Source organism: Triturus cristatus, chromosome 1_1 (genome assembly GCF_964204655.1).
Source record: "Triturus cristatus chromosome 1_1, aTriCri1.1, whole genome shotgun sequence".
Lineage (NCBI taxonomy): Eukaryota > Metazoa > Chordata > Amphibia > Caudata > Salamandridae > Triturus > Triturus cristatus.
In genome coordinates, this window is record NC_140579.1 from 521,771,082 (window position 1) to 521,792,918 (window position 21,837).

Here is a 21,837-nt window from a genome sequence, read left to right on the forward strand (position 1 = left end):
GGGGTTAGGGTAGTGCAGTGGTGTTTGTGTAGTGTAGGGGGTCGTGTTTTTGGGTTTAGGGTAGTGCAGTGGGGTTTGTGTAGTATAGTGGGTCGTGCTGGGGATAGTGTTTTAGGGTTTAGGGTAGTGCAGTGGGGTTTAGGTTGTGTAGGGGGTAGTGCTGGGGTAGTGTTTTAGGGTTTAGGGTAGTGCAGTGGTGTTTGTGTAGTGTAGGTGGTTGTGCTGGGGGTGGTGTTTTAGGGTTTAGGGTACTGCAGTGGTTTTTGCATAGTGTAGGGGGTAGTGTTTTAGGGTGTAGGTTAGTGCAGTGGTGTGTGTGTAGTGTAGGGGGTCATGCTGGGGGTAGTGTTTTAGGTTATAGGGTAGTGCACTGGTGTTTGTGTAGTGTAGGGGGTAGTGTTTTAGGGTTTAGCGTAGTGCAGTGGTGTTTGTGTAGTGTAGGGGTCATGCTGTGGGTAGTGTTTTAGGGTTTAGGGTAGTGCTGTGGTGTTTGGGTAGTGTAGGGGGTGTGCTGGGGTTAGATTTATAGTTTAGGGTAGTGCAGTGGTGTTTGGGTAGTGTAGGGGTTCATGCTGGGGGTAGATTTATGGTGTTGGGTAGTGGGTGGTGTTTGTGTTTTGTAGGGGGTAGTGTTTTAGGGTTTTGGTTAGTGCAGTGGTGTTTGTGTAGTGTAGAGGTTCATGCTGTGTGTAGTGTTTTAGGGGTTAGGGTAGTGCAGTGGTGTTTGTGTAGTGTAGGGGGTCGTGTTTTTGGGTTTAGGGTAGTGCAGTGGGGTTTGTGTAGTGTAGTGGGTCGTGCTGGGGATAGTGTTTTAGGGTTTAGGGTAGTGCAGTGGGTTTTAGGTTGTGTAGGGGGTAGTGCTGGGGTAGTGTTTTAGGGTTTAGGGTGGTGCAGTGGTGTTTGTGTAGTGTAGGTGGTTGTGCTGGGGGTGGTGTTTTAGGGTTTAGGGTACTGCAGTGGTTTTTGCATAGTGTAGAGGGTAGTGTTTTAGGGTGTAGGTTAGTGCAGTGGTGTGTGTGTAGTGTAGGGGGTCATGCTGGGGGTAGTGTTTTAGAGTTAAGGGTGGTGCAGTGGTGTTTGTGCAGTGTAGAGGGTCGTGTTTGAGAGGTTTAGGGTAGTGTAGTGGTGTTTGTGTTGTGTAGAGGGTCATGCTGTGGGTAGTGTTTTAGGGTTTAGGATAGTGCAGTGGTGTTTGGGTAGTGTAGGGGTCATGCTGGGGGTTGTGTTTTAGGGTTTAGGGTAGCACAGTGGTGTCTGTGTAGTGTAGGGGGTCATGCTGGGGGTAGTGTTTTAGGGTTTAGGGTAGTGCACTGGTGTTTGTGTAGTGTAGGGAGTCATGTTTTAGGGTATAGGGTAGTGCAGTGGTGTTTGGGTAGTGTGGGTTGTCATGCTGGGGTTAGTGTTTTAGGGTTTAGGGTAGTTCAGTGGTGTTTGGGTAGTGTAGCGGTTTGTGCTGGGGATAGTGTTTTAGGGTTTAGGGTAGTACAGTGGTGTTTGTGTAGTGTGGGAGGTCATGCTGGGGGTAGATTTAGGGGTTAGTGTAGTGCAGTGGTGTTTGGGAAGTGTAGGGAGTCGTGCTGGGGGTAGTGTTTTAGGGCTTAGGGTAGTGCAGTGGTGTTTGGGTAGTGTAGGGGGTTTGCTGGGCGTAGTGTTTTTAGGTTTAGCGTAGTGCAGTTGTGTTTGGGTAGTGAAGGGGGTCGTGCTGGGAGTAGTGTTTTAGGGTTTAGGGTAGTACAGTGGTGTTTGTGTAGTGTAGGGGGTCGTGCTTGGGGTAGTGTTTTAGGGTTAAGGGTAGTGCCGTGGTGTTTGTGTAGTGTTGGGGGTCATGTTGGTGGTAGATTTTGGGTTTAGGGTAGTGCAGTCATGATTGTGTTGTGAGGGGTCTTGCTGGGGGTAATGTTTCATGGTTTAGGGTAGTGCAGTGGTGTTTCAATAGTATAGGGGTAATGCTGGGGGTAGTGTTTTAGGGAATAGGATAGTGCAGTGGTGTTTGGGTTGTGTAGGGGTCATTCTGGGGGGTAGTGTGTTAGGGGTTAGGGTAGCACAGTGGTGTCTGTGTAGTGTAGGGGGTCATGCTGGGGGTAGTGTTTTAGGTTTTAGGGTAGTGCACTGGTGTTTGTGTAGTGCGGGGGTAGTGTTTTAGGGTTTAGCATAGTGCAGTGGTGTTTGTGTAGTGTAGGGGTCATGCTGTGGGTAGTGTTTTAGGGTTTAGGGTAGTGCTGTGGTGTTTGGGTAGTGTAGGGGGTGTGCTGGGGTTAGATTTATGGTTTAGGGTAGTGCAGTGGTGTTTGGGTAGTGTAGGGGTTCATGCTGGGGGTAGATTTATGGTGTTGGGTAGTGGGTGGTGTTTGTGTTTTGTAGGGGGTAGTGTTTTAGGGTTTTGGTTAGTGCAGTGGTGTTTGTGTAGTGTAGAGGTTCATGCTGTGTGTAGTGTTTTAGGGGTTAGGGTAGTGCAGTGGTGTTTGTGTAGTGTAGGGGGTCGTGTTTTTGGGTTTAGGGTAGTGCAGTGGGGTTTGTGTAGTGTAGGGTAGTCATGCTGGGGTTAGTGTTTTAAAGTTTAGGGTAGTGCAGTGGTGTTTGTGTAGTGTAGGGATTTGTGCTGGGGATAGTGTTTTAGGGTTTAGGGCAGTGAAGTGGTGTTTGTGTAGTGTGGGAGGTCATGCTGGGGGTAGATTTAGGGTTTAGTGTAGTGAAGTGGTGTTTGGGTAGTGTAGGGAGTCATGCTGGGATAGTGTTTTAGGGTTTAGGGTTGTGCAGTGGTGTTTATGTAGTGTAGGGGGTCATGCTGGTGGTAGTGTTTTAGGGTTTAGGGTAGTGCAGTGGTGTTTGTGTAGTGTAGGGGGTAGTGTTTTTGGGTTTAGGGTAGTGCAGTGGTGTTTGGGTAGTGTAGGGGGTCATGCTGGGGGTAGTGTTTCTGGGTTTGGCGTAGTGCAGTTGTGTTTGGGTAGTGAAGGGGTTCATTCTGGGTGGTAGTGTTTTAGGGTAGTACAGTGATGTTTGTGTAGTGTAGGGGGTCATTCTTGGGGTCGTTTTTTAGGGATTAAGGTAGTGCAGTGGTGTTTTTGTAGTGTAGGGGGTTGTGTTTTCGGGTTTAGAGGAGTGCAGTGGTGTTTGGGTAGTGTAGTGGTTCATGCTGGGGGTGGTGTTTTAGGGTTTAGGGTAGTGCAGTGGTGTTTGGGTAGTGTAGGGGGTTATGTTGGGGGTAGCTTTAGGGTTTAGGGTAGTGCAGTGGTGTTTGTGTTGTGAGGGGGTCTTGCTGGGGGTAGTGCTTTAGGGTTTAGGGTAGTGCAGTTGTGTTTCTATAGTATTGGGAGTAATGCTGAGGGTAGTGTTTTAGGGTTAAGGGTAGTGCAGTGGTGTTTCTATAGTATAGGGGGTAATGCTGGGGGTAGTGTTTTAGGGTGCAGGATAGTGCAGTGGTGTTTGGGTAGTGTAGGGGTCATGCTGGGGGTAGTGTTTTAGGGTTTAGGGTAGCACAGTGGTGTCTGTGTAGTGTAGGGGTCATGCTGGGGGTAGTGTTTTAGGGTTTAGGGTAGTGCACTGGTGTTTGTGTAGTGTAGGGGTAGTGTTTTAGTGTTTAGGGTAGTGTAGTGGTGTTTGTGTAGTGTAGAGGGTCATGCTTTGGGTAGTGTTTTAGGGTTTAGAGTAGTGCAGTGGTGTTTGTGTAGTGTAGGGAGTCATGTTTTAGGGTATAGGGTAGTGCAGTGGTGTTTGGGTAGTGTAGGTTTTCATGCTGGGGTTAGTGTTTTAGGGTTTAGGGTAGTTCAGTGGTGTTTGGGTAGTGTAGCATTTGTGCTGGGGATAGTGTTTTAGGGTTTAGGGTAGTACAGTGGTGTTTGTGTAGTGTGGGAGGTCATGCTGGGGGTACATTTAGGGGTTAGTGTAGTGCAGTGGTATTTGGGAAGTGTAGGGAGTCGTGCTGGGGTAGTGTTTTAGGGTTTAGGGTGGTACAGTGGTGTTTGTGTAGTGTAGGGGGTCGTGCTTGGGGTAGTGTTTTAGGGTTTAGGGTACTGCAGTGGTGTTTGTGTAGTGTAGGGGGTCATGCTGGGGGTAGATTTAGGGTTTAGGGTCATGCAGTGGTGTTTGTGTAGTGTAGGGGATCATGCTGGGGGCAGTGTTTTACGGTTTAGGGTAGTGCTGTGGTGTTTGAGTAGTCTAGGGGGTTGTGCTGGGGTTAGATTTATGTTTAGGGTAGTGCAGTGGTGTTTGGGTAGTGTAGGGGTTCATGCTGGGGGTAGATTTAGGGTGTTGAGTAGTGGGTGGTGTTTGTGTTTTATAGGGGGTAGTGTTTTAGTGTTTTGGGTAGTGCAGTGGTGTTTTTGTAGTGTAGGGGGTCATGCTGGGGGTAGATTTAGGGTTTTGGGTAGTGCTGTGATGTTTGTGTTTTGTAGGGGGTAGTGTTTTAGGGTTTTAGGTAGTGCAGTTGTGTTTGTGTAGTGTAGGGGTCCATGCTGTGGGTAGTGTTTTAGGGGTTAGGGTAGTGCAGTGGTGTTTGTGTAGTGTAGGAAATCATGCTGGGGGTTGTGTTTTAGGGTTTAGGGTAGTGCAGTTGTGTTTGAGTAGTTTAGTGGGTCATGCTTCGGCAGTGTTTTAGTGTTTAGGGTAGTGCAGTGTTTTTTGTGTAGTGTAGGGGGTCGTGCTGGGGATAGTGTTTTAGGGTTTAGGGTAGTGCAGTGGGGTTTGGGTAGTGTAGGGGGTAGTGCTGGGGTAGTGTTTTATGGTTTAGGATAGTGCAGTGGTGTTTGTGTAGTGTAGGTGGTTGTGCTGGGGGTAGTGTTTTAAGGTTTAGGGTAGTGCAGTGGTTTCTGCATAGTGTAGGGGGTAGTGTTTTAGGGTGTAGGGTAGTGCAGTGGTGTTTGTGTACTGTATGGGGTCATGCTGGGGGTAGTATTTTAGGGTTTAGGTTAGTGCAGTGGTGTTTGGGAAGTGAAGGGGGTCATGCTGGGGGAGTGTTTTAGGGTTTAGGATAGTGCAGTGTTGTTTGTGTAGTGTAAGGGGTCACGCTGGGGGTAGTGTTTTAGGGTTTATGGTAGTGCAGTGCTGTTTGTGTAGTCTAGGGTGTAGTGTTTTAGAGTTTAGGGTAGTGCAGTGGTGTTTGTATAGTGTAGGGGGTCATATTTGAGGGCATAGGGTAGTGCAGTGTGTTTGGGTAGTGTAGGGGGTCATGCTGGGATAGTGTTTTAGGGTTTAGGGTAGTGCAGTGGTGTTTGGGTAGTATAGGGGTTATGCTGGGGGTAGTGTTTTTGGGTAGTGCGGTGTGTTTGTGTAGTGTGTGAGGTCATGCTGGAGGTAGTGTTTTAGGGTTTAGGGTAGTGCAGTGGTGTTTGTGTAGTGGAGGGGGTCGTGTTTTTGGGTTTAGGGTAGTGCAGTGGTGTTTGGGATGTGTAGGGGTTCATGCTGGGGGTAGTGTTTTTGGGTTTAGCATAGTGCAGTTGTGTTTGGGTAGTGAAGGGGGTCATGCTGGGGGTAGTGTTTTAGGGTAGTACAGTGGTGTTTGTGTACTGTAGGGGGTCGTTCTTGGGGTAGTCTTTCAGGGATTAGGGTAGTGCAGTGGTGTTTTTGTAGTGTAGGGGGTAGTGTTTTAGGGTTTAGTGTAGTGCAGTGGTGTTTGGGTAGTGTAGTGGTTCATGCTGGGGGTACTGTTTTAGGGTTTATGTTATATAATACTTATAACGCGCACTAATACTGCAGTGGTATTTGTGTAGTGTAGGGGGTCGTGCTGGGGGTAGTGTTATAGGGTTTAGGGTATCGCAGTGGTGTTTGTTTTGTGAGGGGTTCATGCTGGGGGTAGTGTATTAGAGTTTAGGGTAGTGCAGTGGTGTTTCTATAGTATAGGGAGTAATGCTGGGGTAGTGTTTTAGGGTTAATGGTAGTGCAGTGGTGTTTGTGTAGTGTTGGGGGTCATGTTGGGGGTAGATTTAGGGTTTAGGGTAGTGCAGTGGTGTTTCTGTTGTGAGGGGGTCTTGCTGGGGGTAGTGTTTTAGGGTTTAGGGTAGTGCAGTGGTGTTTCTATAGTATAGGGGGTAATGCTGGGGGTAGTGTTTTAGGGTGTAGGATAGTGCAGTGGTGTTTGGGTAGTATAGGGGTCATGCTGGGGGTAGTGTTTTAGGGTTTAGGGTAGCACAGTGGTGTCTGTGTAGTGTAGGGGGTCATGCTGGGGATAGTGTTTTAGGGTTTAGGGTAGTGCACTGTTGTTTGTGTATTGTAGGGGTAGTGTTTTATAGTTTAGGGTACTGTAGTGGTGTTTGTGTTGTGTAGAGGGTCATGCTGTGGGTACTGTTTTAGGGTTTAGGATAGTGCTGTGGTGTTTGGGTAGTGTAGGGGTCATGCTGGGGGTAGTGTTTTAGGGTTTAGGGTAGCACAGTGGTGTCTTTGTAGTGTAGGGGGTCATGCTGGGGTAGTGTTTTAGGGTTTAGGGTAGTGCACTGGTGTTTGTGTAGTGTAGGGAGTCATGTTTTATGGTATAGGGTAGTGCAGTAGTGTTTGGATAGTGTAGGTTGTCATGCTGAGGTTAGTGTTTTAGGGTTTAGCGTAGTTCAGTGGTGTTTGGGTAGTGTAGCGGTTTGTGCTGGGGATAGTGTTTTAGGGTTTAGGGTAGTACAGTGGTGTTTGTGTAGTGTGGGAGGTCATGCTGGGGGTAGATTTAGGGGTTTGTGTAGTGCAGTGGTGTTTGGGAAGTGTAAGGAGTCGTGCTGGGGGTAGTGTTTTAGGGCTTAGGGTAGTGCAGTTGTGTTTGAGTAGTGAAGGGGGCCGTGCTGGGAGTAGTGTTTTAGGGTTTAGGGTAGTACAGTGGTGTTTGTGTAGTGTAGGGGGTCGTGTTTGGGGTAGTGTTTTAGGGTTTAGGGTAGTGCAGTGGTGTTTGTGTAGTGTAGGGGGTCATGCTGGGTGTAGATTTAGGATTTAGGGTCATGTAGTGGTGTTTGTGTAGTGTAGGGGGTCATGCTGGGGGCAGTGTTTTACAGTTTAGGATAGTGCTGTGGTGTTTGAGTTGTGTAGGGGGTTGTGCTGGGGTTATATTTATGGTTTAGGGTAGTGCAGTGGTGTTTGGGTAGTGTAGGGGTTCATGCTGAGGGTAGATTTAGGGTGTTGGGTAGTGGGTGGTGTTTGTATTTTGTAGGGGGTAGTGTTTTAGGGTTTTGGGTAGTGCAGTGGTGTTTGTGTAGTGTAGGGGGTCGTGTTTGACAGGTTTAGGGTAGTGCAGTGGTGTGTGGGTAGTGTAGGGGGTCGTGCTGGGGTTAGTGTTTTTGGGTTTAGCGTAGTGCTGTGGTGTTTGAGTAGTCTAGGGTGTGGTGCTTGGGGTAGATTTAGGGTTTAGGGTAGCGCAGTGGTATTTGGGTAGTGTAGGGAGTCATGCTGGTGGTAGTGTTTTAGGGTTTAGGTAGTGCAGTTATGTTTGGGTAGTGTAGGGTGTCGTGCCGGGGGTAGTGTTTTAGGGTTTAGGGTAGTGCAGTGGTGCTTGTGGAGAGTAGGGGTCGTGCTGGGGTAGTGTTTTATGGTTTTGGGTAGTGCAGTGCTGTTTGGGTACTGTAGGGGTTCATGCTGTGGGTAGTGTTTTAGGGTCTAGGGTAGTGCAGTGGTGTTTGGGTAGTGTAGCGGGTCATGCTGGGGGTAGATTGAGGGTTTAGGGAATTGCACTGGTGTTTGTGTTGTGAGGGGGTCATGCTGTGGGTAGTGTTTTAGGGTTTTGGGTAGTGCAGTGGTGTTTGTATAGTGTAGGGGGTCATGCTGGGGGTAGTATTTTAGGGTTTAGGGTAGTGCAGTGGTGTTTGGGAAGTGTAGGGGGTCATGCTGGGGGAGTGTTGGGGGAGTGTTTTAGGGATTAGGATAGTGCAGTGGTGTTTGTGTAGTGTAAGGGGTCATGCTGGGGGTAGTGTTTTAGGGTTTAGTGTAGTGCAGTGGTGTTTGTGTAGTCTAGGGTGTAGTGTTTTAGAGTTTAGGGTAGTGCAGTGGTGTTTGTGTAGTGTACGGGGCCATGCTGTTGAGAAAATTCGGTTTTCGATCGTGATCGAATCGACCCGCCATTTTGTGCTCCGCCGCCATATTGTGTTGCCCTCACTGAGGCAGCACGGCAAACAAAGTCTATTCTGCTTTTTCTGCAGCATCTTGTCGAAATAAGCCTTCTGCCTCTATTTACAAAGCTGGTGTTAGGACTGGCCGAGCACACTAATCCCTGTCTGGTTTTCCTAATCCCCGTCTCAACTATCTGTTGGTTCACACTATTCTCTTCTGACTTAATCTTATCGTCTGGCCTTCGCTGTCCTCTGCTAGCATTCTCTCATTTCACAACTGTCCTCCAAAACACACAAACGTATCTCACCACCTGCAAGTTGGTTGCAGATCTGTTAATGAATTAGTTCGTGGGAGGGGTGACAAACACAGTCGGAGGAGAGGCTTCTTCGAGTTATCTGATACTTTATTTTCAAACCTTTTCTATTGGTTCTGTTCTGTTTTCCAACTTTTCTTATTGGCTCTTTCTTACATGTTTTGGGTGTGTATTTGGTTAATGTATATTTCACATATGTACTATATAAGATTGTGCGCCACGGAGTGAAGTGGCAGTCTCCTGAGAACCTACCTTGTGTACTTCTGGGATAACTGTACTAGCTGCAGCTAATAAATCCGATCTTCTAACGCCTATCAGAGTGTCCCGTGTCTCTGTGTAGCTGAGCAGGAGAACCCCGGAAATCAAGGCGTACCCTGCGCCGCCAGGCCCAAAAGGTTCTGGTTCTTCAACTGGCGCCCATCGTTGGGCGGCTTCAGTGGTACCGGTTCTGCCTGAAGGTCGTGAGGAACCCCGCAAGAAAATTCTGGAGGATTCGCGAGCCACGTCAAGCGACCCCTGTATGTCGAAAGTGGTCCGAAGGTCTTTTTCAGCGTGGTTACTCCTTCCTGACGGCTACTGACGACTGCTGCCCTGACTGCCGCCCTGCCTTGGCCCTTCCTTTGGTGATGTATGGTAAGGCGAGACGATAGACGGGCCTCTGTTGGCGTGAGAAGACATCCTTAGTTAAGTATTTGGTGGGTCGCTCCCACAATTTTGGTCCTTTGTTCCTTTGTTCCTTTGTTTCTTTGGTCCTTAGATTCGACTATTGCAATAGCCGAAGCCGAGGGGTAAGTGCATTTGTGCTGCGTAAACTGAGTTTTACCCCCTTGAAGTTTGTGAACAGTCGGGTGAAATCACGAGATGCCTGGTCTGACTAAGTTTGGAAAACTTTGTTGCTTTGGTTGTAATAGGGATTCCCGGCTTGAGGACTCTTGTCCGATTCCTTCGGTTGGAACTCCCACATATGAGCTCTATTCAAAACATGGTATTTGTCCCATTGCCTTTAATGAGGCATGGACCCGGTACACGAAGAAAGATGGTGTTTTAAAATGGCCAGAAAATGGTAGTTTTGAGCCTGTTCAGCCGCCAGCAGTACCTCCGCCTGTTCCGGCTCTTCCGCATTTGCCTCCTCCAGTATTACCGCCTCTACCAGTTTTACCATTAACTTCGACTTCTTTGCCCTCATCTCCTGATCTTCGATCTCCTTTGCCTTCTGCACCTCCTGCAATTACCGGTTCTCCTTCTATTAGTTCGCCTAATACCTTGTCCCCTATCCTCATGTCCAATTCTCCGTCTGTGCGTAGGCGACTCACGGACACTGTCTCTGGTATTCTATCTCCTTTCTTTGAAGCTTTTAATGTATCTCCGGCTTTTTCTCGAAGACAATCTCGTAGTCAATTTCCAACTGCCGAAGAACGAGAAAATTTGGAATCTCTCGCACGAAAATGGATCAAAAAGGGTCCCCAGTACAGTGTGCTCGATATTATGCTTACCTTCTCAGTCAGTCAGTCAGTCAATAGGCTTTATTTCGATAAAATCTTAACTTAAAAAGCAGTACATACAATATGGTAAAAAGACAAACAAAAAAAACAAAGCCATAACAATACAGTACAGTCGATAAAATATACCATAAGCAAATGACATTAATAAGTTACCTTGAACACACAGATTTAAAATCCTCCAATTAAACAATTAATTTAAGCCTTCTTGATCTGATCACCCAGGCCCAACTTAAAAACTTTGCCATGCCACACACAATTAAGGGCCGTGTGTCCGACCTCAATATTCTCAAGGCTACCATATAGTGCCTAGTACCCAACTCCTTACATACTGGTTTTAACCACCTAGATCTAGGCGCTTTGTAGGCAGGGCACTCAAACAATAGATGGGCAACCGACTCAGTCCTCTGCGAACAGAAAACACACAATGGACTAGTTTGAGCCGGGATTTTCCAGCGGGCAGTCAATTCTCCCACTGGTAGAACACCAATTCTAAATTTAATATACAAGGCCCTATCTCTGGATTTTGAAATTATGTCGAGATAGGGTTCCCGAAACGACACATCCTTAACCAAGAAGAATTCACTGGAAGATCTACATAAGTTTGGGTTAGAGTTGTTCCTACCCATTACCCAATTCCAAAAAATCTTCTTCAAGGCGGATTTGGGAGGGGCAGACCTGGAATACCATGACTCCCAGAGACCCAATTCCCCCAGCAAAAATTTAACATCCCTTAACCACCCAATTTTTGACCAGCCGGGCAGCAATAAAATCTCCCTCAGCCCATCTGCATAACTCACTAATTCAGGGACTCTCCATAGGCGAGCCCAGAGGAGCAAGGGGCGAAGCCTGGCCTGATCACTAATAGAGCGGCAGCCCATATCCAAAAATAGAGGTAAGGACGGGGTACTATAAGGGAGGTACAACAAATCTTTCAGAAATTTACGCTCTGAACATGCTAGCAGGTCAGTGTTCTGCAAACCCCATAGCTCAGCACCATACAGGGCCGCACTAACCCCTCTGGCTGTGTAGATGTCCAACACAGGAGCGATGGGTTTGGAGGTGGATAATCGTTGCTCTTTAAGAAGAGCCCCTATCACCCTTTTACGACTCAGCAACATCTTCTGGAGATGGGAAGTCCACCGCATAGTATCAGTGAGACGGATACCAAGGTAATCAAACTCCTTGACCCTTTCCAAAGACACCCCGTTTAGAATTGGAAATTTTCCAAGTTTCTTCGGGGGATTAAGGATCAGATATTTAGTTTTATCTGTATTAATTTGAAGACCCCTTTTCTCGCAAAAAGTTTGGAAACTGTCAAGGAGACTTTGTAAGCCCATCGGGGATTTGGAGATGAGCAGGGTGTCATCGGCGAATAGTAAGGTGGGTATTCTCCTGCCCGCCAGGGTAGGTGAATCGGTAGGATTTTCCAAAAGATGCTCCACCACACCGTTCACATACAAGGTGAACAGAGTGGGAGCAAGCACACACCCCTGGCGGACACCCCATTTCACCGGTATTCTAGCGGTCTTCTCCCCCTGCTTGCTCCACCTCACCTGTGCAAAATTTCCTGTGTGGAGCTTCATTACCAAGCATAATAAATATGCAGGCATTCCCATTTCCGACAGAACCTTCCACAAAGAGCCCCGAGGGACAAGGTCAAATGCAGAACGTAAATCAATAAAGGCAAGATACAAACTGCCTTTACCCAGGACAACCACTTTCCAATACAAGAGCATCAGTCTAAATGTCTGCTCAATAGTCCCGGTGCCTGATCTAAACCCAGCATGTAGGTCTGAGAGAATTTTCATGTCATCCACCCACTGAAGCACTCTCCCCAGAACCACCTTCCCCGCCACTTTCTGGGAAGAGTCAATTAGGCTTATGGGCCGGTAATTAGCTGGGTCGTCCCGGCCCCCCTTCTTGAAGATCGGAACGACCTCAGCACCCATCCAAGAATCAGGAAGTGCTGCACCACAAAACGAAGCATTTAATAGTGAAGAGATAAGTAACCTCCATTCCGTTAAGTTAAGACGGAACAGATCCCCCGGTATCCCATCTGGGCCTGAAGCTTTGTTGGGGACAAGAGAGTTAATAACCTTCTCCACCTCCTTAGGCGTAAAAGAAACATCTTCGCTCGAACCAGGAAGGCTTAGAGAAGGTAAGACAATCATCCCACTGGTATCGTCCTGGGAGGGAGAATAAAGTTTGGAGAAATGATTAAACCACATCTCCTCAGAGATGTTACAAGTTAACAGAGAGTCAACCGGCCTGTTCCTCGACCTAACTAGGTCCCAAAAGCCCCTCGAGTCCCTCCCAGCACTAGCCATTTTCAAATCACACCAGAACTTATCGTCCCACTCTTTCTTAGCGATACTGATAGCATACCTATATTCCATTCTAGCCACGCCAATCAACTCAGAACTCTTGGACTTCACAGCTTCAATTAAAACCCTTTTCGCTCTCCAACATTCCTTGGAATACCATCCATAGTTGCCCCCAAATTCCCTACAGACTCTTGTTGAAGAACCCTTATTCCGTATCACAAATAACTCTCCCAGGGCTTCAATAGTGTCACAAAAGATGGAGGGAACGTCAGGATAGGTCAGGGGACCGGTTCCTAGTCCTAACATAGCCTTAGTCAAGGTCAGACCTATTTCCTGAACCTTCCCCTCTTCCAAAATGACCTTTTGCCACTTAAGACGCCTCCCACAGTTTGCTGGACAGACTTCCCCAGTTGACCGCAAAACTGGAACTTCTTGAGAGCGAATACGGGCTGACAGCATAGGGGAGAGTGACAAAGAAAGCGGGTTATGATCGCTGTCTATAGATGGAAGGACAGCCATGTCAATCATATGAACCCAGAGCTTAAGGTCCAATAAAACATAATCTATTCTAGAGGAATGGCCGACCCTGTTAAACGTATGTGCTCCACAGCGGTCCGAAGTTGTTCTGCCATTTGCCGCCCTTAAACCATATTCCAAAACTAGGGCATTAAGCTGCATGGCCCGTTTGGTCCACCTTTTTATAGGTGCTATTACTAAAGGTGGGATATCTCTCCTCAGATCCTCCTCTGCAATACCCAGGATGTCATCTACAGCAAGAGGCTCAAAGGTGCAATTAAAATCTCCAGCAACCAAAATATGCATATCAGGACTACACCGAATAAGTTCGTCTTCCAGCCCTGATATAAGTGGCGATGACATACCACTATTACCACCTCTAACATAAATGTTAAAGATTTCCAGGTACCGCCCTCTGTGCGATCCGGTAAGCGAAATTCTTATTAAATCTGGGGACTTAGAAACCCTAGACCTAATCTGGAGGTCCAAGGCAATACTGACCCAGATGAGCAGGCCACCCGAAGGGCGACCTCTTCCTGTGATAGAGGAAATTGCTGGAACAAAAAAGGTGGTATAGCCAACCTTATAATAAGGCTCCAGACACCAAGTCTCTTGGAAAATACATATTCCAAAAGACTCAATGAAGATGTTCCAGTCCGGAAGGTCTAAATTTCTGGCGATGCCAGCTATGTTCCAGCTAACAATCCTTAAGTCGCCTTTGGTTTTATCTTGAACCACTTGCAGAAGTTGTGGGGCCATACTGGGCCCAACACAGGACTCACATATTGTGCCCTCAGACCCTATCATCGTACAATTGTTCTCTAGATGGCAATAATCCAGTACAGCCTCATTCAATAAACCAGGAGAAGGGGAAGACAAAGGAGCATAGGGATTAGTAGGCACCATTGAACCCCCTAAATGCATCAGACTACGGCTTACAGGAAAAACAACTGGAATGCGCCCATGCAAAGATATGTTTTCAATATAATGTGTGATACTCTCATTAAAGAATGGGAAGATGTGAATTTGAATTCGGTTCCACAGGGTCTGTTAGATGTCCAGGCTGACTTTGATAAAGGATTTATTGTGGGTTCCAAAGTTGAAAACGCTGTAAGGACACTTATTTCTTTTAGAAACTTATTGTCCTCTCAGACTTTTCTTGATTCCGATCCGTCGGTTAGACTGACACTGAAAAATTATCCCATGATAGAGGTTCCTCCAGTATGGAAGGAAGAGATTGCAGCTCAAGGTAATAATCCAGCTATTCCCGCTCATTTTCAACGTATATGGGTACATGTCCCCTGGAAGAGATCTGAAGTTTTAGCCCTTAAACAGACTACCAGATCCTCGTAAAAACCCTGCGGGTTATTATAAAGAATTATCACAGACAGTTGATGCTTGCATCATGAATCTAGCTGATATCGATATGTTGATGGGAAATGTAGTCCCACAAACATTATGGGCTAGGATTCGTAAAGAGAATCATGCACAGGAATTAGGTGCTGATTGGAATGCTATAATTGCCGCAGATAGAGACCAAGTGGGTGGTGCGAAGCCTGATGCTTTGATTTCAGAACTCCCTGGTAGGATTATTACATTAATGAAAACGATGATGCCTGCATTGAGAGTTAATTGGGATAAATTAGCTGCATGCAAACAAAAGAAAGATGAAAGTGTCTCTGATTTCTTTACTCGTTTCGAGGAGACATTTATTGATCACAGTGGTCAAGATATGGCTACAGAGGGTGGACAGCGATTATTTGTGGACAAATTTGTATTTAATTTGCTTCCCGAGCTGTCACACAAATTGAAAGATTCTGAAAGCTCATGGGCTGTTTCTTCTTCTGCCCAGATATTGGCTACTGCACAATATTATGAAAACAGAGATAAAGAAGAAAAAGAAAAGCAAGAGAAAATGACAAAAGAATTAAAAACAAAGGTTCTCTTGCAACAAGCTTATCCTCCTCGCTATGTTCAGCCTCAGTTTCAACAGCCTCCGCAGTTTCAGAGGTTGTATCAAAAACCTGAGCCATACATTCCGAGACCTTTGTTAGGACCTAATCAATGTGCCTATTGTAGAGAAGAAGGTCATTTTAAGAATAGTTGTCCGGTTTTATTGCAGCGCAGTGGAGCATTATCTGCTCCACGAGGTCGTGGTGGCCTCCAGTCAGCAAATAGAGGTAGAGGTCGAGGTGTGTTGACTCAAGAACAGCGTGCCCTTCCTCCTCCCAATTCCATGAATTACTTTGATCAGCAAAATGTTAGGTCTACACAGTACTACAATGAAGACCATTATATTGAAGGCATGAATGAAAGTCTTCATGCTAACTAGGACAGCCATGGACAAAGTAAGGGAGTTGTGTCGGTTCCAGTAGATCAGAATGGACCTTATGTTAATGTCACTACAATGGGTGTTTTAGAGCCATTTCTTCTAGATTCTGGGGCGATGAGAAGTTCTATCATTCATTCTAAACTCCCTGGGGCACCTTTGTCTGGCTTAACGAATGTATCTGTAGGATTTTCTGGTGCCCCTGTTCGTAATCCGGTTTCTTGCCCTTTGCCTATTTCAATTGGCCCTTATGATTTGGAAGCTCCACTTCTTTTGACGAATGGTTGCGGTGAGAATCTATTGGGTCTGGACTTATTTAAAAGAATGCATGCTACGATATATTGTTCTCCTTCTGGTGTACATCTTACTTTAGGACAGAAACTGATTTCTCCAATGTATTTGTCCAAAGATCAGTTTCCACCTGAATTGCTTTCTCTTCCGGCAACGCTTTGGGCCACGGGTCCGAACGATGTGGGCTGTCTTGAAATTCCACCTTATGTTGTCACTCTCAAGCCTAATGTCGAATTGCCACGTATTCCGCAGTATAGAATTTCCACTGAAGGTGAAAAAGCGCTTTTGGAAATCATTCATGATTTGATTCAGAAGGGTGTGGTTGAAGAAACGAGAGGAAACATATGCAATAGTCCTATTATTCCTGTTCTTAAACGCACTGATCCTTCTCAGCCTCCTGTATATCGTTTCGTAATTGATCTTCGGGAGGTAAACAAAATTGTTGTACCACAATTTCCTGTTGTCCCAGATATCACTGCTCTGTTGACAATGATACCTTCCACAGCGACTTGGTTTTCTGTTATCGATCTAAAGAATGCCTTCTTTAGGATTCCCATTGCCGAAGAGAGTAGGGATATTTTTGGCTTCTCTCTTGGAGGCCGAAGCTTCCGGTTCAAGCGCGCACCTCAGGGCTATTGTGAAAGTCACTCTATTTACAGCCAAGCTTTAAAATGTCATCTTGATACTTTTCATTTGCCGTCTTGTGCTGCTCTTATTCAGTATATGGACGACTTGTTAATCGCTGCTGATTCAGAAGATATTTGCAAAAATGTGACTGTTGCATTGTTACGCCATTTTTTTAATCTGAATCATAAGGTTTCACCTTCCAAACTACAATATGTCCGTCGAGAGGTTACCTATTTGGGTCATCACCTATCAAAGGAGGGACGACGATTAACCCCAGAATGAATTCAGGCGATTGCGCAAATGTCTGTGCCATCCACACAAAGGGAGCTACGTGCCTTTCTAGGTATTACTTCCTATTGTAGGCAGTGGATCCCTAACTTCTCTCTGTTGGCCAAGCCTTTGTTGGCACTCACTTTGAAAGATACGCCTCAGCCCCTTCCTTGGACTGATGAGTGCCAAAAGAGTTTTACTGACTTAAGTACTGCTCTGTGTTCCGCTCCTGTACTAGGTACTCCTGATTACAGTAAGCCTTTTACGCTCTATGTCCATGAGAGAGAAGGTTGTGCGTTGTCAGTTTTAACACAGCAATTTGGAGACAAACAGCGGCCATGTGCCTATTTTTCGGCTACGCTAGATCCAGTAGCTAAAGCATTGCCTAGTTGTCTTAAAGCGACAGCAGCAGCAGCAATTTCTATTCGACAGTCTGCTGGAGTGGTGCTAGATAATACTCTCATTGTTATGGTGCCACATGCAGTGGATACTTTACTAAACAGAGCGAAAACGCAGCATCTTACGAGTGCTCGTTTAACTGGATACGAGCTGACGCTTTTGGCTAGTCACGTACACATCAAACGATGTAATACCTTGAATCCAGCTACTCTGTTGCCCCTTCCAGAGGAGAAAGGTGTTGAGGAGCAACATGATTGTTTCCTCCGTACTGAGGAAGAGACAAAAGGAAGAATTGACTTGAAAGATACGCCGCTAGAAAATCCGGATGGAATTCTATGGGTGGATGGTTTCTGTTTTAAAATGCCTAATGGAGATACAGTTTCAGCCTATGCTGTTACTACTTTACATACAGTTGTGGAAACAGCACGCATCAGACACAATTCAGCTCAAGCAGCGGAACTGATAGCTTTAACGAGAGCATGTGTGTTGTCAAAAGGAAAAAGAGTGAACGTGTACACCGACAGTCAATACGCGTTTGGTGTAGCGTTAAATTTTGGGCGTCTTTGTAAAGAGAGGGGATTCCTTACTTCACATGGCACTAAAATACAACATGGTCAGTTGGTGACTGATCTTCTTGAGTCACTTGTTTTGCCCACCCAAATAGCAATTGTGAAGTGTAGTGCACACAAGAAGATTACAGATGATGTTGGCCGAGGAAATGCATTTGCAGATGAAGTAGCGAAAAAGACGGCGAGAGACGCTACAAGTCGAATGTATGTTGCGGGTCCTGCAAATTGGGTCAGAGAAAGAGGAATGTATGAGGATACAGTAGAAAGTGTAAAGTCGATTCAGAAAGAGGCTACAGAGAAAAAATTGAGTAAGTGGAAAGAAAGTACGGGAATGTTAGATGAGATGGGTTGTTGGGTGGAATTGTCTGAGCACCAACATTGGCTGTTACCAGATGCCTATGTACTCCCAGTGGTTACTATGGCGCATGGTCCAGCCCACTTAAGTGCAACAGGTATATGCAAGCTTCTGGCTCCAGTGTGGCAAAATGAAGGAATCCCAAAATGTGCAGACAAGGTAGTGAAACATTGTATTGTTTGTTTGATGTACAATCCGGGAAAAGGAACCCCAACTCCAGCGGGTCACTTTGCTCCTCCGACATATCCATTTGAGGTGTTGCAGATCGATTACATTCACATGGAACGATGCAACAATCTCAAATATGTTCTGGTGGTAATATGCGCCTTTTCTAGGTGGATAGAAGCATACCCTCTAAAAGATAATACAGCCTTATCCACAGCCAAAATTCTACTAAAAGAATTTTTCCCCAGGTTTGGTTTGCCGCGCATTGTCTGGAGTGACAATGGGAGCGGATTTGTGGGCCAAGTCATGCAAAAAGTTTGTGCGGGTCTTGGTATCAAACAAAAGTTCCATGCGGCAAACCATCCACAGTCAGCAGGTTTAGTGGAATGCTACAACGGAACTTTGAAACTTAAACTAGCGAAAGTACAGGCTAGTACAGGACTTAATTGGCCCGATGCTTTACCACTGGCTCTCCTGTCCACCAGAACTGCTGTGCACTCTCGTTTGGGACTCAGCCCTTACGAGGTGGTCTTTGGGCGCCCAGCTAATCTATGGGGAGTCCCTCGCCCTAAGAAATACTCAGACTTGCCATATCCAATGTTGATTGACTACTTGCATGAACTTACAACTAAATTGCGTGTTCTCCATCAACAGGTTCAGAGTGCTTTGCCGAAGTCTTCCACAGGCCCAGGTCATTCCATCCGACCAGGTGACTGGGTTTGTATAAAGAATTTACAAAGGACGGAACATTTGGTGCCCAGGTGGAGGAAGCCTTGTCTGGTACTTTTGGTCACGAGAACAGCAGTCAAAGTCGAAGGAAAGAAAAATTGGATTCACGGCGTGCATAGTAAGAAAGTGCCTTTGCCTCTACCCTTCGATCAATGGGTGCGTGGGGGCATTGGTGACTCTGAGAGTGAGAAGGTTCCACAATTCGTACCTTTTAGCGATGCACGCCTGAATGGAACATTGTCTGAGAAAGAGGACGACGACATTCTTCAGGAAGCGATAACACCACATCGTCGCTTGAATACGACAAATCCGCGAACATTGTTCCGAGACCAAACTGTACCTGATAAAGAACACTATAATCTGAGACCTAGACCAAAGAACACTTAAGATTTTTCTCTCTCCTATGTAGTATTCAATCCCGGTTGCAGGGTCACGGTAGGAGTCTTGGTTGTGACCTGAGTAGTGGCAATAGGCCTGCAGGACTTGCAGTGTCATAGGACGGCAGATAATCATAATTAAGTGATCGAGGAAGATTGCCGTGAGCATCCATTTAGGAAGGTGGAAACTACATTAGGCAAAAGAGAGAGAAAGGATGAAATGAAAAAAGAATCCTGTAGATTAATGTACAGTCGTTTTAGTATAACCTTATGTATCATTATATTATTGTGTATCCTTCTGGCGTTTATAAATTGGATTATTTATGCTCTGCAGCAAAAAGTTGTATCTCCTTCTACCTCTTCGTCTTCTTCTATTGTCTCTCCACATCTATTTCATACCCTTCCTCAACATGAACTCATTAGAATAATTGAATATTATAACAATTCCTTTGTCCAGTTATTACATCAACACCAATTAGTGATCAATTCAACTGACTGTTGGGTGTGTGGACTTATGCCACATACCACAGAAAAAGGAATGCCATATTTAGTTCTTCCGTTTTCTTATGAGGGTTCTGCTTAGGCTTATTTTGTTATCTTTTCCAATGCCTATCAAAGCAAATTCAGACGATCCGTTAGTTCATATATTGGTGGTCCGGATTTTAGTCATAGTTCATTGATAAAGGGAATGGTAGCTATGGCTAAAATCATGGAAAATAGTAAGATTTCCGTTGACAAAAGGAAAGCGTACACAAACTGGAACGTCACCCATTATGTCACTAGCCTTAGTGATAAGGTTAAACAAAGAAAATCTCCACCGATTTGGACTATTCCTCATCAGGGAAATTTCTGTCTGCTAATAAATAGTCGGTCTTCTGACACCATACAAAGAAACAATTGTTCCCACACATACGTCTACTCCTCTCAAAATTCGCCGCCTCTAGTGCCATCTCAAGGCACTTATTTTATCTGCCACAATAGGGCTTACACGTGGTTGCCAACGGGTTTTTCTGGTACCTGTTATATAGCTTTCCTTCTTCCCCCTACATACACCGCTTCTGCAAACTATCATCGAAACAGATATGGCAGAGGGATTATTGATTCTAAAGACACAGCAGGACAAGAGGGAGGAGATTTCCTCAAAGGATTTCTTCCTTTTTGGGGTCCAATGGCCAACAGCAGAAATATAAGGCAACTGGTTTGTGTCGTAGAAACCACTATAGACATCACTGAAGGAGCCTTAAGTAATATCACGGCAGAACTACAGGCGGATCGTCTTATGACCTTACAAAACCGAGTTGCCTTAGATTTTGTTCTTGCGGATCGTGGTGGAGTGTGCAAATTGATTGGGTCAAGTTGCTGTATTTTCATACCTGATGACGCTCCGACAGTATACCAAGCTATCTCTAAGTTACATATAATCTCTTAGTCGATTCATCAGGACGAAGGAGATTGGTCATTATTGGAGTGGTTTTGGGGACTACTGTCCAAATGGGGTTGGAAGGCATTGACATTCCTTGGAGTAGTTTTGACCATCATTTTCTCTTGTTGCCTTTGTATGCACTGTGGTCCTGCCATCTGCGACCTTTGTGCTACTATTTGCATCCCTAAACCCAAATCACAAATGGGATAGGATAGGATAGGATATGTGCTTATAAAGCGCTCGTATGCCGTGGCGTCTTGGCGCTAGGGGAGGTAGGAACCTAGTAAAACCAACAGCCTGTTACATGCAACTATGTCCTGGAAAATAGCAAGGTTTTCAAAGCTCTCCTAAACGCCAATCTGTTAGATTGAAGGCGCATGGCTAAAGGCAACAAATTCCATAATAGAGCCGCCCGGTGGGAGAACGCTCTACCACCCCATCTTGCCTTCCTGATCCTATCCAGGCAAAGAAGATTCTGAGTACCGGATCGTAATGGTCGAGCCGGAATATAGTGTCTAAACAGTGTCCGCATAGCCCTGGCACCGCCTCCATAAAAAGCTTTGTGGACCAAGCATAAGGCCTTAAATTCAACATGATCCTGCATTGGAAGCCAGTGCAAGGTACGGATAGCCTCAGAGGTAGGTTTACCTCTGGGTATATCCAGAAGCAGTCGCGCAGCAGCATTCTGTAATGATTGAAGTCTGTTCATTTGGGTCTTGTCAATTCCCAAAAATAGGCCATTACAATAGTCCAACTTTGAGAGCAGGAGAGCCACTACCACTAATTTCTGTTGTTCCTTTCTAATAAAAGGAAAGATCTTCTTCAAGGTTTTAATAAGGAAAAAGCAGGAGGAAGTAAGGCTGTTCACTTGAGCCGAGAAGGTTAGATATCAGTCAAAGATGACCCCCAGATTTCTGATCTTAGATGCTGGGGTGGGGCATTGCCCGGCTGTCGTAGGCCACGAGGAAGCATCCCACCGGTGTTGGCCGCAGCCAAATTCGATGACCTCTGTTTTATCGGTGTTTATTTTTAAGAAGCTGCAATTCATCCAGGCTATAATCTCTTCCAGGCAAGCATGAAACCTGACTGCCGTGTTCTCAGGATGTTTAGTCATGGAGATTATAAGCTGCGAATCATCGGCGTATGATGTAAATTCAAAGCCATGCCTCCTAATCAGTGCCGCCAATGGCAGCATATAGATATTGAAGAGGGTAGGTGACAGAGCGGAGCCCTGAGGGACCCCACAAGGCAAGGAAAAGCTCTCTGACTGTAAACCCTCCCAGCTCAGGCTCTGAACTCTTTCATCCAGGAAAGAAGATAGAAGGGACAATGCTGTGCCCCTAATGCCCACATCTTGGAGCCGCTGACCCAGCACTGTGTGGTTCACAGTGTCGAAAGCTGCCGACAAATCAAGCAGAACCAAGACTGCATTTCCCCCCCGATCTATAGTTCTGCGGATCTCTTCTGTGACTACGATCAGGGCAGATTCAGTCGAATGACTTGGTCTGAAACCATGCTGGGCTACATCCAATATCTCGTTAGTTTCGAGATAGTCAGTCAAAGTTCTGTTCATGATTTTTTCCATGAATTTAGCCATTATGGGTAGCCCAGCAATCGGTCGGTAGTTTTTTTTAGCTC

At 45.9% G+C, this 21,837-nt stretch overlaps 1 protein-coding gene across 1 annotated transcript in view; it reads left to right on the top strand.

Annotated features, from left to right (window-relative positions):
• LOC146870530 (zinc finger BED domain-containing protein 5-like) overlaps nt 1–21,346 on the top strand; it is a 128,269-nt gene extending 106,923 nt beyond the window's left edge. Inside the window, exon 5 of the mRNA XM_085643169.1 lies at nt 21,234–21,346. Within this exon, the coding sequence (XP_085499295.1) occupies nt 21,234–21,346 (113 nt within the window). The remainder of the gene's footprint in view (nt 1–21,233) is intronic.
• Nucleotides 21,347–21,837: the final 491 nt, after the last annotated feature.